General features: G+C 50.9%; 8 protein-coding genes across 8 annotated transcripts; 3 read left to right on the forward strand and 5 right to left on the reverse strand.

Annotated features, from left to right (window-relative positions):
- Nucleotides 1-834: 834 nt before the first annotated feature.
- Nucleotides 835-2,159, reverse strand: BJY04DRAFT_193388 (putative extracellular thaumatin domain protein). The gene has a single exon (XM_073711909.1). The coding sequence runs from the start codon at nt 1,852-1,854 to the stop codon at nt 1,324-1,326; it is 531 nt and encodes a 176-aa protein (XP_073569492.1). The 5' UTR covers nt 1,855-2,159; the 3' UTR covers nt 835-1,323.
- Nucleotides 2,160-2,768: 609 nt separating this feature from the next.
- Nucleotides 2,769-6,615, reverse strand: BJY04DRAFT_92295 (Sec23/Sec24 family protein). The gene is made up of 6 exons (XM_073721303.1): nt 5,097-6,615; nt 4,948-5,045; nt 4,542-4,882; nt 4,055-4,492; nt 3,815-4,006; nt 2,769-3,765 (listed from the first exon to the last, which is right to left on the reverse strand). Exons 1-6 carry the CDS (start codon nt 6,456-6,458, stop codon nt 3,131-3,133), a joined length of 3,066 nt encoding a protein of 1,021 aa, XP_073569493.1. The 5' UTR covers nt 6,459-6,615; the 3' UTR covers nt 2,769-3,130.
- A 142-nt stretch (nt 6,616-6,757) lies between these two features.
- BJY04DRAFT_193390 (amino acid permease) lies at nt 6,758-8,962 on the forward strand. The gene is made up of 7 exons (XM_073711910.1): nt 6,758-6,965; nt 7,018-7,418; nt 7,465-7,580; nt 7,631-7,808; nt 7,861-8,175; nt 8,233-8,634; nt 8,688-8,962. Exons 1-7 carry the CDS (start codon nt 6,909-6,911, stop codon nt 8,788-8,790), a joined length of 1,572 nt encoding a protein of 523 aa, XP_073569494.1. The 5' UTR covers nt 6,758-6,908; the 3' UTR covers nt 8,791-8,962.
- On the reverse strand, nt 8,873-12,160 carry BJY04DRAFT_228995 (cleavage polyadenylation factor subunit CFT2). The gene is made up of 2 exons (XM_073718960.1): nt 11,867-12,160; nt 8,873-11,810 (listed from the first exon to the last, which is right to left on the reverse strand). The coding sequence occupies exons 1-2, from the start codon at nt 12,013-12,015 to the stop codon at nt 8,954-8,956; spliced, it is 3,006 nt and encodes a 1,001-aa protein (XP_073569495.1). The 5' UTR covers nt 12,016-12,160; the 3' UTR covers nt 8,873-8,953.
- Nucleotides 12,161-13,837: 1,677 nt separating this feature from the next.
- On the forward strand, nt 13,838-15,544 carry BJY04DRAFT_208584 (FAD-binding oxidoreductase; the record flags this gene model as incomplete). The annotated part of the gene is made up of 3 exons (XM_073714004.1): nt 13,838-14,011; nt 14,074-14,559; nt 14,609-15,544. 3 exons carry the CDS (start codon nt 13,838-13,840, stop codon nt 15,542-15,544), a joined length of 1,596 nt encoding a protein of 531 aa, XP_073569496.1.
- A 294-nt stretch (nt 15,545-15,838) lies between these two features.
- BJY04DRAFT_193397 (lipase ROG1 family protein) lies at nt 15,839-17,838 on the forward strand. The gene is made up of 2 exons (XM_073711911.1): nt 15,839-16,055; nt 16,110-17,838. Exons 1-2 carry the CDS (start codon nt 15,991-15,993, stop codon nt 17,446-17,448), a joined length of 1,404 nt encoding a protein of 467 aa, XP_073569497.1. The 5' UTR covers nt 15,839-15,990; the 3' UTR covers nt 17,449-17,838.
- A 1,731-nt stretch (nt 17,839-19,569) lies between these two features.
- Nucleotides 19,570-21,259, reverse strand: BJY04DRAFT_92619 (phosphatidyl synthase). The gene is made up of 2 exons (XM_073721307.1): nt 20,648-21,259; nt 19,570-20,593 (listed from the first exon to the last, which is right to left on the reverse strand). The coding sequence occupies exons 1-2, from the start codon at nt 21,034-21,036 to the stop codon at nt 19,651-19,653; spliced, it is 1,332 nt and encodes a 443-aa protein (XP_073569498.1). The 5' UTR covers nt 21,037-21,259; the 3' UTR covers nt 19,570-19,650.
- Nucleotides 21,260-22,793: 1,534 nt separating this feature from the next.
- BJY04DRAFT_92724 (uncharacterized protein) lies at nt 22,794-25,396 on the reverse strand. Its single transcript, XM_073721309.1, has one exon. It carries the CDS (start codon nt 25,247-25,249, stop codon nt 23,192-23,194), a length of 2,058 nt encoding a protein of 685 aa, XP_073569499.1. The 5' UTR covers nt 25,250-25,396; the 3' UTR covers nt 22,794-23,191.
- Nucleotides 25,397-25,890: the final 494 nt, after the last annotated feature.

Raw genomic sequence — 25,890 nt, forward strand, 5'->3', positions numbered from 1 at the left:
CGACGGGGAAAGCCTAGAACCCTCGCTCACAGTTCGACTGAATAATGTGACTTAGACGAGAAAGAAGCGGAGGGAGGTCCCAAACCACGTCAGCTGTCTCACGCTCCCACTGTTCAAATCTTTGTTCATTTGTTGGAGAACTCATCCACAGCATCCAATATTCCAAGGCAGGTCCCACGGTCCACCTCACCCTGGTGGAGCTATTACCCCAGCTCTACCCCAATAACATCTTGCAGTACTTATACTCATTCAACCAATCACACTACAATGAATTAAGGTTAGAGCAGCAGCGTCCAATAAGCCTTGCGACAGGCGGGACCTTACATAACCTTACCCCGTAGCTAAGCTGCTCATTCGTTGGAATCCCCCCACAAAGCAGAAAATCCATCGATCTCATTGTATGACAGGCGAGCGGGCTCGTCCCACTGTGGCTGGCGAGAAGGGTCGAAATTTCCACTCCGACGGCGTCTTTTTCGCCTTTGTCTTGAATTGGATTGCGGTGTTCTTGAAACGACGTCACTGTTCCGTGGTCTTGCGGTGTGCGAGTTGGCGTCGTGATTGCGTTGGCAAGAGGCGAATGTCATGGCCCGAGGATTGGGATACATGCTGGACAGGTGTGAGGATTTCAAAACTGAGCTTCGTAAAGGTGGGGGGTCGGATTCTTCTGAGATACCTTCCCTCTATCCTTCTGGATTGGGCTTGTTACTCAAGAACCCGCTATGTCTCGAAGAAGGACGATGCTGAATATGCAGTCAAGATGATGGAAGTTTCAAGAGGCGATCGATTAGTCGTGAGATTGTAGTAAGGAGGATCTTTTAAAGCGTAGATTATAAAGCGTAGATGAGAAAGTGGAGAAAAGAGATGCCGCGGGGTAAAAAAGGAAGGTCGTTGAAAAAGGGAGGTTAGTAAAGAAATGAAAGTGGTTAAGTTAAAAAAAAGCTACGATGGAGAGCGGAATTTTGGTAAGAAAGGTCTATACAGAATCGTGTGCGATGTGTCAAATGTCTCAAATGAAATCAGTAGATACATCGCATAGAAATCCTAGCGAGGGAAGAATACTCAACCAGGAGTGACATCGATCTATGAACATGAAACAATCCCAAAAATCCAAGCCAAAAGTCTGCGTCAAGCAAAGGCTTTGCGTGTGCGCCTTCCCACTAGGGGAGGTCTTTTTCCAAACCGAAAATCAAAACTCTACCCCATAATCCCAATCGTGAAGCCCGAGGCGTAAAAACGTAACCGTGGAGATATCATCAAAATCATAGAAGTTGGACGTGAAAGAAAGTAAAGAAGAGAAAATTTGCGACACTGCTCGGATCGCGCTTAAGCGCCGAGGCTCAGGGTGAAGCTGGTGTCGATGGGGCAGCCGTGGGTGGCATGGTCGTCCTTGGGCTGGAGATAGGCTTCAGCGCACGAGGCGTCGCCGGCATGGCAGTTGACGGTGGGGCAGTCCACGGTGACCTGGCTGGGAGAAACGTCGAAGCCGTGCTCGGTGAAAGTGGAGGAAGCACGGTCCATGTCGATGGCGGACATATCCCAGAAGATGGTCTCACCAGACTGGGTGTACTCGAACTGCAGCACATCGGTCTGCTCCTGGTGGGTGGAAAGCTTGATAGAGACACCACCGCCATTGGGGTTGGCCTGCCACGATTCGGTGTAGGTTCCGCCGCCCGCAGAGAGGGTATGCATGTTACTGACTCTATCAGTAACAGACCACGCGTAGACGTCGGAATCCATGTTGTTGACGATCGTGACACCGCCACCTCCGCCCTGGCGACGGACAACGGCAGGCTGAGGGAGAGCCGCGGTGAGGGTGGCAAGGGTAGCAGCAATGAGAGCCTTGGTGAACATCATCTTGACTGAAGGGATTGACAAAAACGAAGTCTGGAAATAAGTGATTGTGTGTGGTTGAGTATAGACTCAAGAGAATGAAAGTGTCCTAAAGACAAAGAGAGAGACGAGTCAAAGATTGACTGAAAGAATGAACTGAACAAGAGAATGTTGTTGTAGCAGAGGAGAGAAGAGTCGACATGGACAGGGTCTCCCAGGGTTTTTATACTTGAGATCCCGTGCTCTGACATGGGGTGGATATCCACCTCTCGGCTAGATTGCAAGGCATTCCGATGGCAAATGGAGTGGCAGGAGTGCTCAAAGGGAGAAGGAAAAGCACTCCACACAGATCCAGACCCTGGACAAGGCAAGCGTGGGCTTTGCGTAAGATCCCCTGGCGGGATTGACGGCGTGTACCTGAGCTGTGACGCCACAGTGCATGCAATTCAGCTCTAGGGAGTTAGCGATTGGCAAGCTTGGAGCCCCGCTAGATCCACTATGCCAATGCATGGCAGTCAGTCCTTGAAGTGCATGATCTGAATTGCCCGGCCGACGTCGGTAAGACGGCAGTGTCATGCTCCAACCGGTAGTGGAAGCAGGCGGGAGTACCTTGCGTGGCCGTGGAGGGATCTGTAACCCCGGCCTACGGTGCGTGGTTATCTCTTGAGCGAAGCTTGGTACCGATAGAGGCAAAATGAATCACTTCCATGGCTCAAGCGAAAGGCGAAAGAAAGCCTAAGAATTGGATCTATCATCTGCCGAAGGGCCGGTTGGCAGTCCAATTTCTGGGTCGGGCCATGCGATCTGGACCCTGGGTTCTTGTCGGTATGATGCTCTGTAACCGAGATGGTTCCCTGGTGGAGGCAACGGTTGTGCTTCTGACCCGACGCTAGACGCTTCGAAGATTCGTCTTCTCTTCGATGACCGTTCTTTCAGGTGGACACCCAAGACAAAGACCGAATTGAAATCTCTTGGTACCTTCCAGATCCGGAGCCACAACGGTCGCCACGATTTCCGGTCCCGACGGAGGGGGCGCTGGAGAGGCGCCGGACGCCGTCGAAGATCTCCTGTTCCTAGCTCATACTCTATTCTGGCTCCATGTGTTCTAGACCGGGCATGGACAACCTTGGCAGCTTGTTTCACAAAGGACGAAAGGGACAAAGGGACAAAGGACAAGAAATAGTGATCGTGATCGTCGTGTACTTGAATAACAATCGTGGTATATTGATGATGCTCTCAATGGAATCCAAGATACAGATGCAGCGCAATGAAAGAAAAGAATTAGATTTGGAATAGCTCTTTACCAATAAGGAGCTCGTAGCCCAGTCAGGCCTGCCAGCGACCCCTCTGTAGCGGCTTCATCACGTTTACGACGCCCGGCGAGGTCCATGTTGATTTGCCGGTGAACGTGTACCAACCAGTCAACGTAACTCTGCGCCTCATTGTTACGATCCTCCACTAGCAACCGCGCAAACTCATACTCGGCTCCGTCCAGCCCCTGACGAGCCAACTGGATTGTCACCGCCTTCGACCCCCGGATACCCGAGAAGTATTGCAGCAAATTGCGCACTTGCGCATTGAGATGTGTGTCAAGCACAGGAATTGACGAGGTCTGAGGGTTGAGCCCTTGTAGGGATGTCTGTCCGGCGCCAAAGAGGTCTTCCAGGAGGTTAGGCGATACCTGTGAGTGGAGCCATAGTAGGCACTGCTGGCCATCGTCTACCAAGTACACGCCGCCCTCCTCAATCTTGGAGTAGCTCGCCCGAAGCGAAGGAGGAACTTGTAACTGGCCTTGCTCATTTGGAAAACCGTCCTCTGGCTGCATGTTGTGGATGGGAATAATCCGAGGATACAGGTACAGTGACAATTCGGTGCAACCAATTGACCGTAGCATCCGTATGTCATGGATCCGTCGGTCTGACGATTCCTGCCCGCCTGCGTCAGGGGTTAGTACAAGTTCGCAAACTTGGTCAATGTGCCTTACCTTTAAAAGCCCTCGATTTCAACAGGCCCAAAATGAACATGGACATTTCTTTGAGGTTCTCTGGCAATACAAGCTGACCTGGCGGATGTGACCCGGAGAAGTTCTTGCGATATCCGCTAAAGATATCCACTGTCTTTTCTGTGATACTATCTCGAAGATCTTTGAGGTTCTTCTCCAAGGTTTTGGCGGCCGCTGCTCAGAATTATTAAACAGCCTGGGGGTACGAACCGGCAAACATACCTTCTTTAGCGATGAGGCTCACAACTGCGTCCTGATCAATGAACTTCATTGTGTCAAGTCCACCCTCGTTAACCGCTGCCACGATGTTGATACAGCGTACCCGACGCTGCCCATTGGCCGATGTGTAAAGCAGCGCAGCCTGGAAATGAGCATCAAGTTTCGTGTCAAGCTTGCCATCGTAACTGAACAGAACGGCAATCGCTTTATCGGCGTCAATTGCACCGATCTCAAGATCAGCGCCAAAGGTATGTTGCACGAAGTTTCCGTGATATGCTGACACTTGCAACCCGTTAGAGCAGCGGACCTTCATTAGAGCCTGATATCCAGTCTCTCTCGTGGCTGCATGCGCTAGTTCTTCAGAAAGTTTGCGAATATCTCTTGGTGCGTGGAAATTGGGGTAGAAGAAGGTTTCACCGCCAGTGACCTCAGGAACATGACCTACTGCAAGTTAGTGGCCATAAGGAATGTGAGAAGATTGGCCACTCACCAATGGTAGCAACGTCCATGTAAGTTCCACTCGGGGCTGCTACAAACATGTCCACACCGACGCCGGCCTCTGCGAGCTTGCCTGCTGTCTCGCGCCATGCGGTGTTTTCTGTGGTAAATAGTTTCTTCTCCGCATCTGTTCCATGTGCTTTGGGGTCATCCCGAAGCGCCAGAGCACCAGGTCCCCAAGTCGGTAGAGTACAGATGGCACCGATGATCTTACCACCAGTAGCCTGTAGCGCGGACAGTGCGGCGTTTAAGGTGGGAAGCAGAGCAGGTTCCGGAGTCTTGACTCGAGAGAAAATAGTCGGGATCTGTTGAAGCAGAGAAGAGATTACGTTCCTGTTGATCGTTAGCCGCTTAAGAAATAGACTAAAAGGGACACAGGCGAGGAGGAATGGCCTTACTTTGACTCGTAGGGATCGACGAACAGTCCGTCGCTCAGAGGCACAAACGGTTCTTGTAGGTCTGTCATAATCATCATCTGCGCCTGCTGTAATTGCGCCTGTTTCATTTTAGCATATTCTCTCTCGTCTGCTCATTACCATCAGCTTACACTTAAGTTGTAGAACTGCACCTCCCTGTCGTAGGTTACGATTCCGACCTTCGCCCCCTCGGGTAACTTCCGCTCTGGCTCGGTTGCCTCAGAGTCGTCCAACGACTCGTCTCCATAAAGTGCCTTCAGGATGCCCTTGCAGACACCCTTCAAGAAACCTCGGTTGACCGACTCATGACTGACATCGATCAGGAACAACGTCCGCAAGCCGACAGGCTCCTTATTCCAATAGTCCTTGGGCACGAGAAATTCTACAGTCCCCTGCATTAGCTCAGGACGCTGCATACGATCGATACGCGACCCTGAAACATCAATTGGCGAGAAGTACTCCTGAGGTACGTCGTTTGGAAACGTGCACATGTTACAGACAAACTTGCTCCCACCGGATCGGAATGACATGAAAGGGTTGATATATGTACGGCAGCGGCGGCACCGGGGAGGCCCAGAGTCTCCGAAATCAAGAACTGGTATCGGCTGCTCCCCGGCATCAAGACGTGCGAACGGCTGTAGCACCATCCCTAGTGGAAGACCGGTAGAGGTGAGAAAGTCGGACGAGGAGGGAATGTTGTTCAGTGTCAAGCGAGCATATTTCGGCGAAGAGTTGCCCTGGTCGTGGGCCACGAACGGAACGGCGGCGGGAGGAGGCACATGGCGTTCCATTGTAGGGTAAACATGACTGAAATAGTATTGTGCTGGGACATCGCGGGAACGTGGTATGCTAGGGATCTGTTCTGGGTCTATTCTCCCTTGAGTTGGGACAGTACCGTGAGCGGAGTCCGGTGCGTGTCCGGGGACCGGTGGTTGCGGAACCAAGCCCGAAGAACTCAATGCCGGTGACACGGCGCGGGGAGCTTGGTTGAGCCCAGTATTCAGGAACTGTGAAGACGGCTGTTGTAGAGAGTCTGCTGGCCCCGTGGGGAATTGCTGTGCGGGAGCTGGTGTGGCGCCAATGTCGTGGTGAGCATGCCGATGCTTCTTCTTCGAGCTCCGAGCTGTTCCTTCTCCCACGATACCGAAGCCACTCATTTGAGACGTCAACCCGGCGAGGCTTGGGTCATTTGGCTGTCCTATTCCAGGTCCTGACTGCGGACTAATGTTGAATGCGAATTGAGGCGGAGGCTGCATAGGTTGGTGTGGGCCAGGAGGGGGTGGAGAGCCGTATGCGGCGGCGGGCCATTGTTGGTTGTTCGGTGCGCCAGCGCCGTAATAAGCGCCGGGCTGAGGGGGAGAAGGACCGGGGGTAAATCCAGCACCGTGCTGGCTCGGATAGGGAGCTTGCGGAGGAAATTGATTGGGATTGGAGGGGTCTTCACCGGGAGAGACTCCCTGAGCGGGGGATTGATAGTAGTTTTGGTCGGCCATGGTGGATCATAACGTGGTGGGAGAGAAGAAAAAATAATAACGACGACGGACGCTAAGCACAACAAAAGTAAGAACTCAGACCGAAGCCATCACTGTACAGAGAGACAATGAGAAGGAGAAGAGGCGACGAGCAAGGGTGGACTGACAGCTGTTGGACTGGGAAAGAGGCCGAATTGACCGAATTGACCACCTTTCACCCCATCCTAAACAATGCCCCGGATTAACCTATCTCCGGCTACTGTGTCCCTCCTCCTCGCATCACTAGTGACCTGCAGCTAGCTCTCTGCATCTATCCTTATCTTGATCTTCTCATCATGTTATCGACATGCTTTTGTTTAACAGATCCAGGTGATCTGTGGGGAAGTTGATGTGGCATCACTGTCAATTCGTATCCACCGACTTTCGACTTGCCCTATCCACCACTCTAGTTATATGATAGACTAGGATACAATGGCTGCAGTTCACGATAGCGATGAGCTTCTCCTGGCTCGCATTGGCTATAAACAGGTATGGAGATTTATTTCACAGCTTGAGCATCTTCCAATTGACCCAAATACAGGAGCTCAGACGAGAATTCTCAAAATGGTCCACAGTCTCTTATGCCATCTCCATCCTGGGAGTACTAGGTTCTGTGCCAGCCACTTTCGGTGCTCCGCTGGCCGCAGGAGGACCGGCCACTGCAGTCTGGTGCTGGTTTCTAGGATCCATCATGGCCTTCTGTATTGGTAGCTCCGTGGCGGAGCTGGTCTCCGCCTATCCCACCGCTGGGGGGATGTACTTTGTCACAAAGTACGTTGTTCCTGAGGAACAGGTGCCTATCTTCTCTTGGGTTCAAGGCTGGTGCAACTTGCTAGGCCAAACTGCGGGCGTTTCCAGTGTGGCATACACAGTCAGCCAGATGCTCCTTGCCGCTGCTAGCATGAACTCCAAGCTTGTTGATGGGGGCTACTCATATACTCCGTATGTCACCCTTCAACTTCTAAAAAGGCTCTACTCACGTATAAAGAACCGCGTGGGATACAGTGCGCTTGTCCATTGGACTCCTGATTTTCCTCGGTATAATCTGCTCTATGACGACCAAGTCACTGCACCGTATTTTCATCTGGTTTGCGCCAATCAACAGTATGTTTTAAGAGTTACAGATAGCCCACTCCCACATCTGACCTTTTTAGTCGTCGCAACTATCTGTATCATCTTTGTACTTCTCTACAACACCCCCGACAAACAACCAGCTAGCTGGGTATTCACCCACGTAACAGATGGTTCAGGCTGGGGCTCGAAGCTCTTCTCCTTCCTCCTCGGCTTCATCTCGGTAGCATGGACAATGACCGACTACGACGGAACCACACAGTCAGTGACCTACTTTTCTATTCTATGATTTCCTCTCACTAGAGAACCACAGCATGTCCGAAGAGACCCACGACGCCGCTACCCTCGGCCCTATCGCCATCCAATCCGCCGTTATAGTCTCCGGCGGCCTCGGCTGGCTCCTTACTATCGCCCTCTGCTTTTGCCTCACAGATTTCGACGCAATCCTAAACACCCCCACTGGCCTCCCCGCGGCGCAAATCTTTCTCAACGCAGGAGGAAAAACCGGCGGGATGGTCATGTGGGGGTTTGCTGTCCTAGTCCAGCTCTTCACAGGGTGCTCTGCAATGCTAGCAGACACCCGTATGGCCTACGCGTTTGCCCGTGACGAAGCCCTACCCTTTTCCTCGTACGCTCGCACCTCCCTTTGCCCCCTGGGACAGTGTTTCTGACAATTACGCCGCAGCGCCCTCTCCCGCGTAAATCCCCACACCCAAACCCCCATCAACGCCGTCTGGTTCGTCGTCCTCTTCAGCATCCTCCTAAATTGCATCGCCATCGGCTCAACCCAAACCGCCACCGCAATATTCTCCATCACCGCACCAGCACTCGACCTCTCCTATGTCTCCGTGATCCTAGCGCACCAGATCTACAAGCATCAGGTGGCCTTCGTCGAGGGACCATTTACACTAGGGCGGTGGAAGACAGCGATCAACTGGGTTTCGATTGTCTGGGTGGTCTTCATTAGTACGGTGCTGTTTTTCCCGCCGAGGGTGCCGATTACGGTGGAGAATATGAATTATGCGATTTGTGTGGGGTTTTTCATTGCGGCCTTTGCGTTGGTTTGGTGGTGGGTTGATGCGAGGGGGTATGCATACTTCTTTTCAATTTTGGGTTGCGCAGGGCTAATGTTTTTTATAGGAAGTATACTGGCCCTCGTACTAATGAGTACCTGCAGGAGATTCCCACGGAGGATTATTCGGAAGATCAACCTGTTTATGAAGATTATGGGACGATTGCGTGAGATGGACTCGGTTAGTAAACGTGGTCATACTCGAAACCTAGATTAGAAGGATAGAGTACACTGGGATAGATGTTACAGGTGAAGATATTGTTTCTTGGCACTAAAGAGGTATATAAGTACACATTCGTGAAATTCCAAATCCGATCGACATCATGCATGATGATCAGCTACCGGAAACAACAGCAAGCCCTTCATAAATCTTTCGCTTCACAGCAAGAAAACTCCCAGCTCCCTGGGCAATCGCCGCATTTGGAGCACCAGGGTAGGCAGCCGCCTCGATCTCGATTTTACCGGTGCCAGACTTCCGTACAGCCACCATGCCGTCAACTAGAAGGGTACCCTCGCCGCGGAATTCCGCTTTATGACCAGCCCCCTGCATGATCTTGCGAAGATCTGCCAGACGGAGGTCGCCAACGTGGAGAGGGCGAGTCATTGATCTCGTTCCAGAAGCCATGTTGGCTGGCAGCAGGTCAAGGATAGGGTGGTTTTCGGGCTTGTCTAGCGTTGACTTCGCTTCCAATTGTGGTGTTGCTTGCTCGGGAGTTTCTTCGACTAGCTTTTGCTTCTTGTTGGGCGCGTCTGTCGTTTCTTGCTCGACAGACTCGAGTTCAGGGCCCCTCAGTTGGCCTGTTAATGTGACGACGCCAAGAGCCCGAACGTGCTGCCATTTGAGACGTCGTACGAGGTTATTGCTTAGTTTGACCAACCAAGCGCTTGTATCGACGCTGGCATCAATAATCTCCTTATTGATAGGTGTAAAGATAACTGCAGCCGTGGCAGCCGATTCATCTACACCAGACTTAGCGGCCAGGAGTTTCTTGCATTCTGTTGCTAAAGCCATGGTCTCCTCTTTCATGCCGCCCACAAGGATCAACTTGCGTGGCTGAATTAGAGGAATCAACATCTCCAGACTTCGCTTGTCGTGTATGCCGGTAAAGTCCACGAACGCAAGGCGCGCGTTAATGGTCAGTGTCGCCTTCTCGTATAGGGCTTTTGCGGGTCCTTCGAATGTCTGCTCGTCTGGTTCATCTGAAGAAGCTGCCACGTCGGCATCATCACCATCTTCTGTCGCGCTGGCATGATCAAATATTTCTGGTTCTTTTCTTTCTGCGTTGTCTGAGACATGCTGCGGGGTTGCCGCTCCTCCAGATTGCCGCCCAGTCGGGCCGGTCTCATCCCATCGACGCTTCTGGCCGAGCTTTAGCTGCGATTCGGTTCTACGTTGCTGCATATCGATCTCTTCGCGTTCCTCCGCGCGCAGGTATTCTTCGGGCCGTATAAGCTCTCCGTATTCGTCACCTTTCTTTCGCGGTGCGACATAGGGGAACATTCGCTCTCTACCCTTCTTGCCTCGAACATCATAGTCGAAGACATTCTTGCGCCGTAGTAGGACGTTGACACCGAGATCTTCATCAGTAAGCCCCAACTTGTTGCGATTCGCATGAGCCAGAGAAGTTGAAAAGTTCAGAACTCGCCCCTGTTGCTCGTCCTCCGAGTCCTCCGAGGACGAACTAGACCGGTCGTCAAGGGCATCGGCGGCAGTATCGAGGTTCTCCTGGCCCCTTGTTTGTGCGGTGTCTTGAAATTGCCGTTTTGTGGCGAGATATTGTTGGTACAGAACTTGTTCTCCAGACTCAAGTGGCGCACGCTGTACATCGGTCCATGATAGCTCCCTTCCCCCACTATGAACCTGCTCAATCATCTCGCCATCGGATCCCTTCTCCAGGGCGACACCATCCTGTCTTTCTTCGTACCATTGCCAGATCATGCTACCGAGCGTCCTCCGTTGAGACTCATTTTGTCTCTCAGAGAACTTGCGGTGATAAAGTGGGTCAGTAAGCAAGAGTAGATTGTCTGCTCCACCAGCCAACAGTCGTAATGACTCTTTTGCAAAGCCCCAATCTAAAGATGAATCGGACGCAAGGATTACTTTTGGGGTCGGGTCGCTAAGGAGCTTCTCGAGTTTCTTCTTGCGCTCAACAGTTTTCAGATGCTTGAAGGTAAACGGACCTAAGCCTTTGCCGTCCCCCTTACTCTGGCGTGGGTCGCGATCAGTATTTTGGCCAGTATTGGTATCAGCAGCTTCGGCAGCCTCAAATTCTCGAACAATGCTCTCGTCCATCCATTCCAGCATACTCCGCGCCAGCCTCATGGTCGTGTTAACTTTCCTTCCAGCAAGGTATAATCCACCCCTCTTCAACACATCATCTTGATTTGCACGAGAAGCATCTCGCCACGCATGTTCCAGTGCATACGCTAACTCGAGGACTCGTGCGCTTGTGTCGGTCGGGATCAGAACGGTGCCACCCTTAACGAGAGTGCTCCGGATCATATCTAAGAGCAACTCGTCTCGCTTCTTACGGCCACCATGAAGGGCAAACTTGTCTCCGCCACGAGTACTGCAAATCAAGGCTGTAGGCTTGCGCAGCTGCTCTATAACCTCTGTGCCACTCGCGCCGGAACCTCCAAACCATGCAGCTCCAGCCACGACACTTTCACGCGCTTGGTTCCAGTCGACAGCGTACACGATAGACTCCATGCCATGTTGAATGTGCCATATCGTTCCACCCACCGTGTGACCCGCGTTGTAGGCAGTAAGCGTAAGACCGTTGAGTGGTGGAGAAAAGGGAGATGGGATAGGTTGGTGTGGTTGTGAGTATTTCAGCGGCTGAATCAGGGAGAAGTATCTGGCGATCTCTTCGGCGTTTGGAGGTTGTAGCAATATCCGTCCGGCGTTGATTGGCTCCCCGTTACCATCAGCCTCTGTAACTGATGCAGCGGATGCAGCAGATGTCGAGGCACCAGGTTCGGAAATTGATGCTTTCGGTAAGAATGTCGCAGCTAGAGGTGCCGAGGAGTACAAGTCTTGTAGGAGAGTGCGACCTAGCGCGATGACCGGACTTGTCGCATAGACAGGGATTTGCGTGAAAAGAGGGAAATGCTTGCAACAATGAACGTAGGCACCAATATGCGATGGTGTCGCGTGGGTTAGAAGGATCAGCGAGAGGGTAGGAATATGTCTACTCGAAGGGGAAAGTCAGTGCTTGACCAGAGAGTTTGGTGCAATGATTCGTACTTCTCGAGTTCCACGAGGTCGAGAGGGTCGAAGGTGTCATCCCAGCCGACATCCACAAGGATTTTCACCCCATCATCCAGTTCGAGTATAGACTGCGACGCCTTGGACGCCGCCGACTGGGCTCCGAGCAGTGGGGTGAAAGTGAACATGTCTGCAATCCTGCATACGCTACCGGCCGAGGAAAGCTTCACGACGCGGTCGACGAATGCTTGCTCGGTCAAGGCATCAGTTCGAGATACATAAACCAAACAGTGAGGATAACAAAATTAATATTTTCTCAGGGCATATCGATCCCAGGAAGGACAAAAAAGGCGACAATTGACCGATCAATAGGAAAAAAGAGGGTGTTGAGAAGGGCAGCGTCGGAGAGCAAGGAAAGCTAAGCAGTGAAACAAAGCAAGTTTGACCTGTTTGCATTCCGGTCACAGCTCACGGAGAATCTAACTTCCGATACTATGGCCTAGGATGAGCAAGTGGCTTATAGTTAGTGATTGCTTCCGGCTGTGTAAAAAGCTGATTATTGCTTGCAAGTCATTTCAACCCTCCTCTGCCTGATAGTTGGCCGGTATACATGCCTGGAATCTTGCGGTGTGGCAGATGAAATATAACCGTAGTCACTATAGTCCATGCTGCTTGATGGATGTGCCAAATACTCTTGCAGTCTTGATGTCATATTGCACATGGTAAGGACTCTGTCTTACAAGAAGGAATGCCTCAAAGCCTTGTAGAGCTTTTCGGAGGACAATTAACACCTGAGCAGTGGGGCACGTTCTTATGCTCCTCTTAGAATCAGTCCTACTGGGTCAGGCGCGTAGTCCATACTCTGAGCTGCTAACCATTGGGACTCCAGGCGAGTCACAAAACTTTTGCCAACTATTCATGTTCTTGGTAAATTACAGTTAGAGATTACATTTCCAGAGCTAGCCTTCTGGTTTCTCCCTCAGCCGTTACAAGATCAGACACCTAGCTGCGAGCTATGAATCGAATCCAGTTTAAGGTAGGAGTATCTAGTACGTTGTGCCAAAATGCCAATGAAGTAATTGTGTGTGTTGTGAACGTCATCCAAAGAATCGGTGACAGGGGACCAAAGTCTTCTCGAAGCCTTGTATGAAAATCAATGCTTTTGGAAGGCTTGCGGATATTCGCATGGGTGTTTTGGGCGTTCAGTCATGAACAGGATTACTCCCACGAACTCGTCTAGAGCAATGTTGTAAGAAGAAGTGGGAAACTGACACGGATGACGCTGCCTCCATAGCCAGCTTCCTCGCTCTCTCTTTCAGACCCCAGGATTGTTAACCTTTGGCCTGTTTGGGTTGCAGGTGGCATAACCCAAGTTGGGAGGGTCACGTAGCTGTACCCTCTCGCGTATGTGCGAGATATGAAGCCACGGAATCCTGCGTCAGTCTGATACTGCTAGTAGCTGCTGGCGCTTGCATCGGCTTGCACGGTAATAATCAATTTGGTGTGGAGGAACGAGAAAATGGTGCTCGGATGAAGAGAAGGGACGAAAGGTATTGGTAGCGGGGCTCTTGGTGTTCGGCCAATGTACCCTTTAGGCTTTAGCGAGGTGAAGAGAGATAGAAAGGTGGAAAAACATACCGAGTCCTAGCAGGGCAACACATCATTGGGTGGTTGACCAACAATAGAGGTGCAGGTGAATTACCCCAAGTCCAACACAACCAACACTCTGTAGCCGCCTTGTCTGTTCTATGTCTTCATTGGACCAAAGCCGCTGCCGATGTGAATATTCACAGATTCACACTGAAGAAGGGAAGAACAGCGCCATGCGAGCGCTTCTATAAGTGATTATCACAATGCGGACGTTTTTCTTTGCTGTTATTCACACTGCATCCCGCCCCGTCTTCCTTTCACTTCTGATCTTTTTCGTCTTCTTGCCCATCTTTCTTAATTCTGTTCAACCATCACTACTTGCTTTTGCCATTGCAGATGGTACAACTCAGCACCGCAGCAATGATGACCTCCAAAACGATTCTATTCCTTCCATGGGTTGTGACCCACTCTCTGGCACTGCCGTATGGAGCTTCAAACACCCAGGTGGACGCGGCTCTGTATCGACTCGGGGTCGACGTCTCTGCTGTTCCTCATCTGAATGGCGCGGCTGCGGAGAACGAATGCCAGAGCGCTGTAAGTTATCTTGAATTTCATGGCATTTGGCGTCCATGTTCTGACCTCTTTCTCGCACCTAGTGCGGTACTTTGTGTCATCTTTTCGGTTCAGAGAAAGTGTTCGTCGAGAACTCATTCGACTATCGAAACGTTACCAAGTCATACTGGTCGGCGCAGCAGAACGAGGTCAAGCCAGCTTGCGTTTTCATCCCTTCAATCGACACTGAAGTTTCCACCCTGGTTCTCCTCTCTCAGCGCACAAACTGCCCATTTGCAGCCAAAAGTGGCGGTCATGCTGCATTTGCTGGAGCTTCGAGCAGCCAAGGCGGGATCACCATGCTATTTCAAGACCTCAATGAGATTGCTCTGAACAAAGACAAGTCCATTGCGTCGATCGGACCCGGCAACAAGTGGGGCCAGGTATACAAAGCCCTAGCACCGTACGACCTTGCTGTTGTAGGGGGTCGCGCTTCGGAGATCGGGGTTGGAGGTCTCTTGACCGGTGGTGGCATCTCTTATTTCTCAAACCTGCACGGGTGGGCACTGGACAATGTTGAGAGCTTCGAAGTATGTCATTGCCACATCTATTGGAAGCAACATATTGATGAAAGGGCAGGTTGTCAGTGCGATAAACGGCGATATACTCACAGCAAGCGAGACTGAACATCCCGATCTATACTGGGCTTTGCGTGGTGGAGGTAACAATGTTGGGCTTGTTACCAAATTCAATCTTTACACAATCCCCAGCCCACCGCTCACAGGTACTACCCGTGTTTTCAGTGAAGATAAGTTCTCCAATGTCGTTGAAGCGTTTGTCGACGTAGCAAAAGACGCAACAGTCGACGGAAATGCTCAGCAATATGTCATCTTCGCGAGCATGGGAGGAGCAAATGTCGCATCGGCTGAATTGACCTATGCCGACAACGTGAGAGACCCGGCCATCTTCGAGAAGTACCGTTCCATACCTGCTCTCTCAGATGCCAGTACCACTAAGAGCTTGGTGGAGTATTGTGACGGCTTAGCTGCCCAAGATCAGTACGGCCTGCGCGAAATCTTTTGGAACCGATCTTTCAAGCTCGACGAGGATTTCGCAAAATGGGCGGTCGATCATTGGTTTTCCGTGCTTCCTCAAATCTCTAACATTCCTGGTGCTATTGTCGGACTCATTTTCCAGGCCATCACTGAGCCGGTCCTAGAGAAGATGTCCTATGCTGGCGGAAATGCCTTAGGTTTGGATGTGTCTGGTGGTCCTATCCTCATGATGCACGTTCTCGGAATGTGGAATAGTGGTTCTGATGATGATTCTATCAACGACTTCATCAATGAATTCTTTGATGATGCCGTCAGTGAGGCGAAGTCCAGGGGGGTAGACAACAATTTCGTCTACATGAACTACGCGAGTCGGTTCCAGGATGTGGTCTCCAGCTATGGCGACGCCAACAAGGCAAGATTGCGAGACATTGCGTCCAAATATGACCCGCGAGGCGTGTATCAAACCCTTCAGCCAGGATACTTCAAGTTGACGCATGGGCCAGTGGCAGACCCATCTTGAAAGATTGTTTGTCTTTCGTCTGCAATCGGAAGGTGGGATCGACGTTTGTGGTTGTCTTTGAGCCAAGATCAGTAGATTTCCTGCTTTAGCTTGTACATACGAGTTCCAGGTAGCCCGGCAATAACAATGACTTTTTGAATCATTATCCTAGGTTCGGTAGGAGATGGAGATGAAGTTAAGCTGGAGGTTTGAGGAAACCAGCTGTGGCTGAAGTAAGCCGGAGCGGACTTAAGGGGATCATCCGGAGGCAAGCCAGCAATCACCGACCAGCGTCACCAGAATCAAAGAAGACACGAGAAAGGGGCTGTCGCAGTCATGCTGCCTGATCTTATGCGCTTCAGCTGCCAAGTTTTGTAAATATAATATAAACGGCGCGGTTACCCTTTTTTTTTATCATTTTCTTGATTCATATTCATATTACTCCTTCTTTTCCTGTCACTTTCGCGATGGAACCTGAACAGCCCAGTAAACCCGCCTCAAAAGCAGACTATCTCTGTGTGCTAGTCCATGGGTAGGACCAAACTCTGCGTGCCCAACTAGCTGTTCAAAACTGACCCTCTCAAAGTCTCTGGGGCAATGCTTCGCATATGAACACCCTCGCTTCGGCCCTGCGAAAACGATACGACGAAGATCGACTCCACATTCTCGCCTCAGAGGGAAACACCGGCAATCTCACATACGATGGCATCGAAGTGTGCGGAGAGCGACTCGCCCACGAAATTGAAGAGAAGCTGAGCGCGCTGGAAACTGATGGGCACAAGATTCAGAAGCTGAGCGTGGTCGGATACTCGCTCGGTGGATTGATTGCTCGATACGCCCTTGGTTTGCTGTATGCGCGGGGCTGGCTGGATAAGCTGGAACCCGTCAACTTCACAACATTTGCATCTCCTCACCTCGGAGTCCGAGCGCCAGTCAGAGGAGCACAGAATCTATTTTTCAATGGCTTGGGGTCTCGAACTATTTCGACTTCTGGGAAGCAGTTGTTCCTAACTGATGTTTTCCGCGACTCGGAAAAACCACTCCTCAGCGTGCTAGCGGATCCAGATAGCATCTTCATACAGGCACTGAAGAAATTCAAGCACCGCACTGTCTATGGGAATGTGATCAACGATCGCACCACGCCCTTCTACACCACTATTTTGACGAGCGTCGACCACTTTGGTGATCTGGAAAATACCAACATCAACTATGTGAAGGGCTACGACTCTGTTATCGTTGATCCAGACTTGTACTCTTTGCCATCAGAACCAAAAGCGAAGCTTCCCTTTCCGTCTCGGGTGGGGAAGAAAATTCGAGGCTTCTTCAACAAGCTCCCATTCTGGCTCTTGTTCGGCACCATTTTAATCATTGCCGTTCCGATTTTCCTTGGCTACGCGGTTGTTCAGACCTTCCACAGCCGGAAACGGATACGCTTCCATGAAGAGGGTTCTGAAAATACCTTCAGGCGTTACCGTATGCCTGTCGCCGTCAAACGCGTTCGCACTGCCATGGAGGAGGTGTTTGAAAACGCAGCTGCGAGACAGGAACCTGATTACATTTCGCCGAGCGCCGCTCCTTCAGACCTGGAGTCCCAAGCAGAACAACCTATTGCGAAGACAGACACCCTAGAGGAGACACCAACTTTGACGTCGCCGACACAGACCTTGACAGAGCAATCCAGCGGTATTTCAAAAGTCGGTACTTACGGCACCGTCAACCTGCAGAATCGTCCCACCTTAGCCCTCACTCCAGACCAATTCGCCATGATCAAATCCTTGAACACTATTGGTTTCCGCAAATACCCTGTCTATATCCACAACCACAGGCATACCCATGCGGCGATTGTGGTTCGAATGGACAAGCCGGGATTTGAAGAAGGACACACCGTGATCAAACACTGGCTTGACAATGAATTTAAGCTGTGAAGCGACTCAACACTCTTCAGGGCGCTAATATTGCGCCTGACCTCACATATTCCACAGCGGGCAGATCCCGCGGGGTACATATGGCTGACTAGCCCTAATCCCGCGTTGTTCTCGGAGTCCCGGCCCTATGACATGACATGACAGGAGTCCCTCAAAGGACAACACACCCCGCTTCCGAGTCTTCGTCATTGGACACTCCGCAACCGAATCTCAACGCTAGCTCGTGGGCGGGCTGCAGATCCCCGCTTCGCTAAACATCCGCTTCAAATACTCGGTTTCATGACTATCTCAATGAACCGCATACTTGGCCATTGGCATCTCCTCTTTGTGCAAAAACTAATTAGAGTCTTGACAGATACATTATATAGACACTTTCAGAATACACTAGACAGTTTTATTCCTTTGGAATCTAGTCGTAAACGTTGGACTTACGAGATACCTCGGACTACTTCCATTAGGTTATCTTACCCCTGTCCACTCTGACGTCGTTATGCGGCTCTACCCAACCTTGTCGAGGGGCCATTGACCACCCCGCCTGGAGTCGTCAGAATAGCAGTCGTGGCTTCGGGACTGCCATATCGGTCCTCCCGCTCCTTGAATTTTGAGGTATATCACCCCTGATATAAGCCAGGAACAATAGCCTCTCGGGTTGCAGCGGCAGTACGGTAAAGCCTCGACATGAGTATTACTGTTACCATTTCCCTTAGTTACAGTATAGTATCACTAGCAGTAGCCTTGGTCGATGTCTCATCCGTTCAGGATAATGACACACCTCAACTGCGTCTTGAATCGTGCATAGAGCCATTTCTTCGAAATCCGAGTCGACTGCTTTCTACAGGCAGCTACTGATTCAGTAGTAACTCCCAGCCAAGCTCTCTGAGGACTTATCCACGCGATATGATAAGACTCCGCAGGTAGCTTAATCGACTTCTGGGGCAGACACACAAAGTTCGCGTTTGATGGCATTCCTCTACACCCTTCGTAACAAACCCCTCAAGGCAATACTTACATCTTTCAATGTGGCCGGCACGGCCTTGGACCAGCCATCAAAGTGACACCAGTCCTGTCTACGGGTGAGGTCACGATGGATTCTTTCCTATTCCAACCATGTCCTGTAATAAGGCAGGCACGGTAAGTGACCGGCTCGTGCCTTCCCAGTTTGCTTGGAACAGTTCTTTCCTATCTCGTTGAAGTTCCCTGCGCCTACCGAAGAAGGCGCGATGGCCCGAGGACTGGTCGTGCCTTCCTATTTCGGGATCCTACCTTCCTATTTCAACTCTCTCCCTCAGGGAGGAAGGTGCGATGAGGGTTGATCGTACCTTCATGAAGTTCTCTATATAGTGCGCGACGAGACAGAGGAGAACATGGATTGTACCGACTGATACCAGGATAGAAATGCCCTATTGCAAGTGGTATTTGGCGATACTGGGCGCTGCGAGGGCTTTGTGGGAGAACAGAGTGGGGTCTACCTTTGCTTTCTTATATAACTAAGGCTTTTTGTTATACTCTATCGAATGGCTCAGAGACAGTGGGAAGAAAAGACACAGAATTTTGGGGCCATACTGTACCAGACCGCTGAGACCATTATTACCAGAAACAAACATCTATGATCAGCAATACTAACTATAACTTAGCCTAGCTACAGATGATCGGAAGACTCTCCCCCGACCCACACTCAAATGCAACTACAGACGGAGTACATATATCCGGGGGTGGCTTGTGGCTTGCAGAGTGCCATGCAAGCCATCGTCATACTGCATTAGTTCTGGCTGCGAGCAACATGTTGCGGTAGCCGCGTGTCTGTGCTCAACTTTACAGTACCACCGTAGGGCTTTCCAGGAGCATGGGGTAGAGTCAGCTGTGGTGATACGCTCGGATTTATCATGCGTGTACTGTCATGTCCGTTCAGGACTTGCAATGTCCTCGATTCAATTTGAGCCTCTATATTGTCTTGTCTGATTTGAACTTTGACCTTAGGCACTGGAAGTAGCTCTTGAATGAACGAGTAATGAACGACTTTGTAGTCTATGAACATGAACATCCTATTTCGAATTTGGTAGAAGTATTAAAAAGATAAGAAACAAATTAGTGGGGAATCTAAGCGTCGGGTTGTAGAGAAAACAAGGGAACCAATTTAGCCAGCCGAGTTTTATAACAAAAGATCATCTAAGCATAAATCATGAGGATGGACCGTCGAGTCGTTCAATTGCGGACCTCCCCTCGGTCACCGGTAGGGACCGACTCAATGGTTCCATTTGCCTTCAAACCAAGCTCGCGATCAATAGCGAACTTGACGGCGTCAAGGACGGTACCGCAAGTTTTCTTCGGCGGGAAGCGAGGAATGGTACCCTCCTGATAAACTCCGGTCTTAACCAGGATTGAGAACCAGTTGGAATCGCTGACTGCGTTGAACTCGTTCGTACCGCGAATATCAGACTCGGGTGTATCGCCAACAAAGTACACAGTTCCCGGGGCTTTGTTGATGCCGTGGGTATCTTTACGCCACTGGCGAAGAAGTCTGGTAGCAAACTCGTATGTGCCGAGTTGAGGCTTGCCGAAGGCGACGGTGTTCAGCTCTTTACCCGTCACAGCCTTGTACATGGCTTCGAGGGAGGCGCGAAGAGCACCCATACCGATGCGCGAGTGCTGATGGGAGGTGGACCAAACGACATCGTTGTGAGAGAAGTAAATCGGTGGGCCTTCGTCGAAGGTTTCGGAGCGTTCGACCAGACTGCCGTTCTTTGACATTAGAACATCCAGGATGATTTGTTGGTCTCCGGCCCAGTCGCGACTGTCGGCAAAGACGAAGATGGCATCGATGCGGGTCTCCTGTAGGTCAAGGACCTTGGAGTTCTTGTATTCTTCCTCTGTCAGTCGACGGAACGGAGTGGTGTCGTCGGTGGTTTTGATGATGTCTCCAGGGGTAACAACGTTCTTGAATCCGTACCCTTCGGCGACAATCCGGCATTTCTCGCCTTCGCCGCCGACAACAAGGACCGTGCCGTATCTTTCAGCCATTTCCCGCATGGGGGTGTGGCCGCAGATAAACTGGCCGGGAGAGACCTCGAGCTCGAGTTGCCGGCTGAGATCTAGACATCGTTCTTCCTCGGTCTTGCCACCACCATTCGTCACGAAGATATAAGGACTATACAGCCATCAGTATAATACGTTGACGAGGGCAAACTACCATTGGACTTACACCTTGACACCGTAAGGGTTGGCTCCATTGATATACTTCATAGCTTCGACGGCAGCAGGAATAGGCTTGCCGCCCCGAATGAGGACACCATCGATATCAAAAGCCAGCGCAAAGGAATCCGTAATGGTAGTGGTGGCTGGAATCAGAGGTGAGGTAGCTGGGGATGCAGCCAATGGGGATCCATCCTCTATTGAGGAGGAGTCATCGTCCATGTGCTGCTTCGCCATTTCCATTTCAACGGCAAACTCCGCCGCATCAGAGGAGGCCATCAAGTGCTTCGGGGGCACAACCACGTTTGGACCCTTGAACAAGTCGGCCCGGTTGGCCGACATGCTGGAAAGCCGACGGTAGCGGCGGCCGCCACCTGTGATAGCATCTTCCACGGACATCTTGTCTTGTGTATTCGTGATGGAAAGGATGGAGACTAGAAGGAACAATCCGATGTGATGGAGAAAAAGACGACTGCAGAAAGATCTTCTAGTACAGCGCAAAAGTGGATGAGATGCTCAGTCTAAAGCAAGACGGTCGGTAGAGTGGAGTATGAAGAGATGATCGAGGGAAGATGGGTGTGAGAGAAGAAAGTTGAAGGGTTGGTTCTGGAGACTTAGACCCATTATTATAATGAAGTAGAACCGGAGGTGGAGAAGCGTTGAGCCCACTGAGATGTACCTACCCCCTCTTGTCTCCGTCATCGAGAGTCTGTGGACAAGGCATGCTGTGGATTCACACATGTACTGTTGTTGGGTGCTAGACATGCTCCACCCTGTCGAGAGTTTACCGTTCCTTGCCATGTCCACCTCTGCTCGTGAATCAACCCGCGGTAGAGTGGGTATGTCATGAAATTCGCTAAACTTGGAGTATTGAAGGGATTCGGTCGTAGTATTCTCGGACGCTTAGCCTATCAACGAGTGTGGAGGACGACGCGCTGTTGTGGAGACGGGCCCCGAGCGAGGGGAAATCGGGGGACAAAGTCAGAAAGGATCATGCCGGCTGATGTTAGAGGCTGTCCATCGGGATGATTACGGAGTAGGTCAGTAGTGGCGGTGATGGAAGACGAGCAGAGGATGATGAAGTTGATATCATCAAAGGGAAGCTTGACAGAAGGAGGTCAGCTATTGGACAGGAAGATAAGGTGTCAAGACAGTAACGCCATTACATACCTGACCTCGAACGCCTCCCTTACAGCCCGCCTCATCGCGTCAAGTCATGCCAATGACGGCTGTTTCATGATTGGTCTCTGGGATGCATAACCCTGAGACTCGGGTCAGCACTCTGCAGTTGATGAAATCACATCAGAAGCAACGCGCTGCATCTTACAGACTAACTCAGAGGATGGATGGGTGGAGTTAGGTACTCCGTAGGTAGAATGCTAGGTAGTGTTGGATCAATGGATGTCCGTTAATCATCTCACTTTCTGACAGCGATCGCCCTCCTGACATCATAGTGGGCCCAGGCCCGTGCCACTTACATACTACTCCTAACCTACTTTACTACTGCTACTACTGCTGGAACCCAGTCGATCAAGCCTCCTAACAAGGTACGGTAACGCGGGAAGCAAAAGGCTCAAGAACGTGCTCCTCGGCCAGCTCGGGCTCTCTTGCGAGCAAATGAAACACGTCCACGAACCCGAACAGGAACACAGCGTTCCGACTCTCAAAGCCAAACAGACGTTCAGTATAGCTTGGTTGGCTGATTGTTTTATTTATGAATAAATAAATCCCTCTCAAGCTCCACTTTTGGATTTTCATGCAGCCACTAGCCTTGGGCTGAGGTGTGGTTGCTTCGCTAAGCCATCGCCAGCATCACCATCAAAACACTACGTCGCTGGGTTTGACTTTGTCGGTATATCTGACATGTGAAAATCAGGCGGATTGTAAATAGTAGGACTGCTAATGAGCACTCATCCATCCATGTGCTCTAACAAGGTGGAGTGGTTGACTTTTGACCAGGTCTGCAACCATAGCGAGACTAAATCTATAGTCCAGAACTGGGTAGCTATGCGCAGTCCTAGGAGACTGTCGAAAGGCCTGGCCCTGGATAGAAACTGGATTCGGAGTCGGAGACACATAGCGTACTTGTAGGTCATGGTTGCTTGATTAACGCCGTCCCTTACTTATATGGAGGGATGCTATCCACTAGGAGGACAAGGAATAACCATTTGGAAAACTTTGATTTCCCTAGGTTGGGGGGTATTTTGGTTGAGCTGCAAAGTAAAAGACCAGGAAGCATATGAGTATCCTTGTAGGACTATTTTCTGATGGTAGTTATGATCGTTCAGCTATTAGATCGTTCAAGGCGCTGGGTAAGGAAAGAGAATAGGTCTATGCACACGAACATCATAATGTGAAAGGCAAGAGACGATAAAGTGACACCTGCCATGACTTTTACAAAGCCAGGGTCGCACCGATGCAATGTCCATCAAGGACTATATATAAAAGCAAGAAGAGAAGGAAGCAGAAAGAGAAGAATTTGTAACCAGCGCTAATGAGGTCAAAAAGTAGAGTCGTCACCATATAGTTTATACATCGAAGAAAGAGAATGTCGTTATTCCACCTGGAGTATCAAATCGGTGCCTCTCCGGGATGGTGTCAGATTGCGCTCAGAAGGCGACGGTTTCTTCTTAGGCATAGCCATGCGGCCCATCATTTCTGCCGTATACTTGTATTCGACGGACTTCCTGGGTATATTGTACCCAGAGGTCCCAGAGGGCTCACTGCTCTGCTCAGACCAATAGTCATCGGGGCAGTAAGGAACTGTCACCTCTTTAGGCGAGGGCTTGCCACGACGTATCTGGACACGTTTGATGTCGTCTTGCCGGATTATCCGGGGTCGTGAAATCATTTCTTGAGGCTGGTCATGTGGGCCCAGTGAGGACCCCAGTGGATACCTTGCGGCCCCATATTTAGATGGACCCTCGCCGATCGGGTTCCTTACTTCTGCTGTCGGTGTTCTGATTTCCCTGACTGGAGTAAGTGGACGGAAACTCCCAGAGTGACGAGATGCTCCCCGAGACTCTGGGCCTGGGTCTTTATTGATATTAAGATCGAACTCAAAATCGTATCCTGGGTAGTTATCAAAGGAGGTTTGAGGCGTGCCGGTGCTATGGTTTGGTCTGGGAGGTTGAATAACTTTAGCCCCGACGAATCCAGCATCGGAGCTATGATGATAATTATCCACATCCTCGACATAATCAATATGGGAGGATTGGTATGGAGAGTTTTGTCGCAAGTCGGCTGAATTAGAGGGTTGAAGATCCTCCTGGGCGGCAGCATAAGCTGGTTTCTTTCCTTGTCCAGAGGTCCTGATAGCAGGTCCCCCAAACCCATGCATCATTGCACGGGGATTTGCAGGTAGCCCTGCCAAAGGAGGCCGATTACGCCCCTTCGGTGACCCATCGGAGAGTACAGTTTTTGGGATTGGGGGACTCGGAAGCTCCCTCGAACCCGAGTGATGCTCCTCTTCAAAAAAGGTTGCCCCGCTGGAGGGCCTCGGTTTTTTCTGTTGGCTCCACCTCAACGGTCTTGGATAAAGGTCGTACGCTGGCTTCTCTGGGAGCAAGTCGGACACTGTCCTTGAAGAGGCGATCGACGCGGCATCGTAATCATGATTAGAATAAGAATATAAAGCGGTCCTGTCCGCGTTATTTCCTGCCGTATGGTTGTATTTATGGTCGTTTTCCGGTTCGATGACTATCACGGCTGGATGCTGGTGTCCAGGATCTGTCGGGGGTACAAGCCTCGCGCTTTCGGAATCTGCATGGAAATGCCCAGGCGAAGGTCGAGGCCCCAATGGAGGGCGTTTTGGCGGGAAGCTGAAATCGGGGGGCTCTGACATATGTCCTCCAATTTCAAAGAATTCTCGGTCTTGTGCATTTCTGTGCCTGGCTTTCCTGCAACAGAAGAAGATGACGACTCCGATAATAAAAAACCCAGCAATACCAGAAACGACTGAGACGCCGATAACCGCCCCCGAGTTGAGGCCCCCTTCTAAAGAATCACTTGTCGTTTCTGCCGGTGTTGGGTCTGCTGAGTCCGAGGGGTCTGTAGTGGTTGGTTCTTCGGTCCTTGTGGCGGACGAATCGTCGCTGTTGTCTATGGTTGAAGTTGGGCTTTCAAATGTTGTAATTGTTGTAGAGGTATGCTCTGTCATCGTTATCGTCGAGCTTGCTGTTGGGCGAATAGCCGTGGTCTCCGTATGCATCGTGGTTACGGTAGTAGGTCTTGTAACAGTAGATGTCGGGTTGCCAGGCGATGTGATTGTTGCAACGATTGTGGGGTGTGTCCGCGGCAAAGCTCCTGGCACAGACTCGCAGATACTATAGGTGTCGAAGCTCATTGCCACTTCAATCGAACACAGCGAGAGGCTGCACCGCAAGGCCGCCTCTCCCAGAGTATAGCCGCTAGTTGTGTTCGTCGTGCATAGATAACTCAGGTCACATCCTGTTGAGCATGCGTTCCGCGGGTATTCGGTGCTTATGAAACTCTCCAGGCACTCTGAAGCACACTTTGGCATTAGATCAAGTAAGGAAACGGTTGTCGCTCGCGTGTACCGCGTGAGGGATAGAAGGATAAAGGCTGTAGCACGAAGGGAGTATGATAACATGGTGCGGTAGCCTGTCCATGATTCTCAATTAGCGTCACTCTCGGCAACTCACACCACCACCATGAAGCGTCCCAATAACCGGTTGTTGCATGTTCATGAGTCACATACCCAGATCTTTGAGCTACAGAGGAGCTCTTTCCCCGAGTCATTAACATGTATTGTGTATCATTCTATGGCTGCAAGACAGAGTGAAGAAAGAAGAAATGAGTTGGAATCCGAATAACAAGCGACGGGGCAGCCAAAGCGTCTGGCATCAAGGTGGAAGGAAGACATCATCATGAAGAATCACGGCGGCTAGAGCCATTCTGCTGCTATTGGCGCGAAAACGGTGATCAACTCCTTCAGACATGCTGGCGATTGACTGGGCCATAGATTCTTCCCGATGTGAGACGGGGCGCTATGGTTTCTCGTACGCGCCGTGATGAAACACCAGGGTCGGTCGTGGGCAAGCGCTTTGTTTGGAGGGGTGACGATAGGTGTTGATGAACAGGCGCCGGGGCGGGGGTTGGCGCCCATGCTGCAAGATGAAGCAATCAGCGTCGAGTCAGCTGATTATGGGTCTGGCGCTTCGACGATGAAGTGGCCAACCCGCTAGAATCGACTGGTAAGCGCTTTCTCATAAAGAGTACCTTCATGCACGA

Source organism: Aspergillus karnatakaensis, assembly GCF_047715665.1.
Source record: "Aspergillus karnatakaensis strain CBS 102800 unplaced genomic scaffold BJY04scaffold_36, whole genome shotgun sequence".
NCBI classification, from domain to species: Eukaryota; Fungi; Ascomycota; class Eurotiomycetes; order Eurotiales; family Aspergillaceae; genus Aspergillus; species Aspergillus karnatakaensis.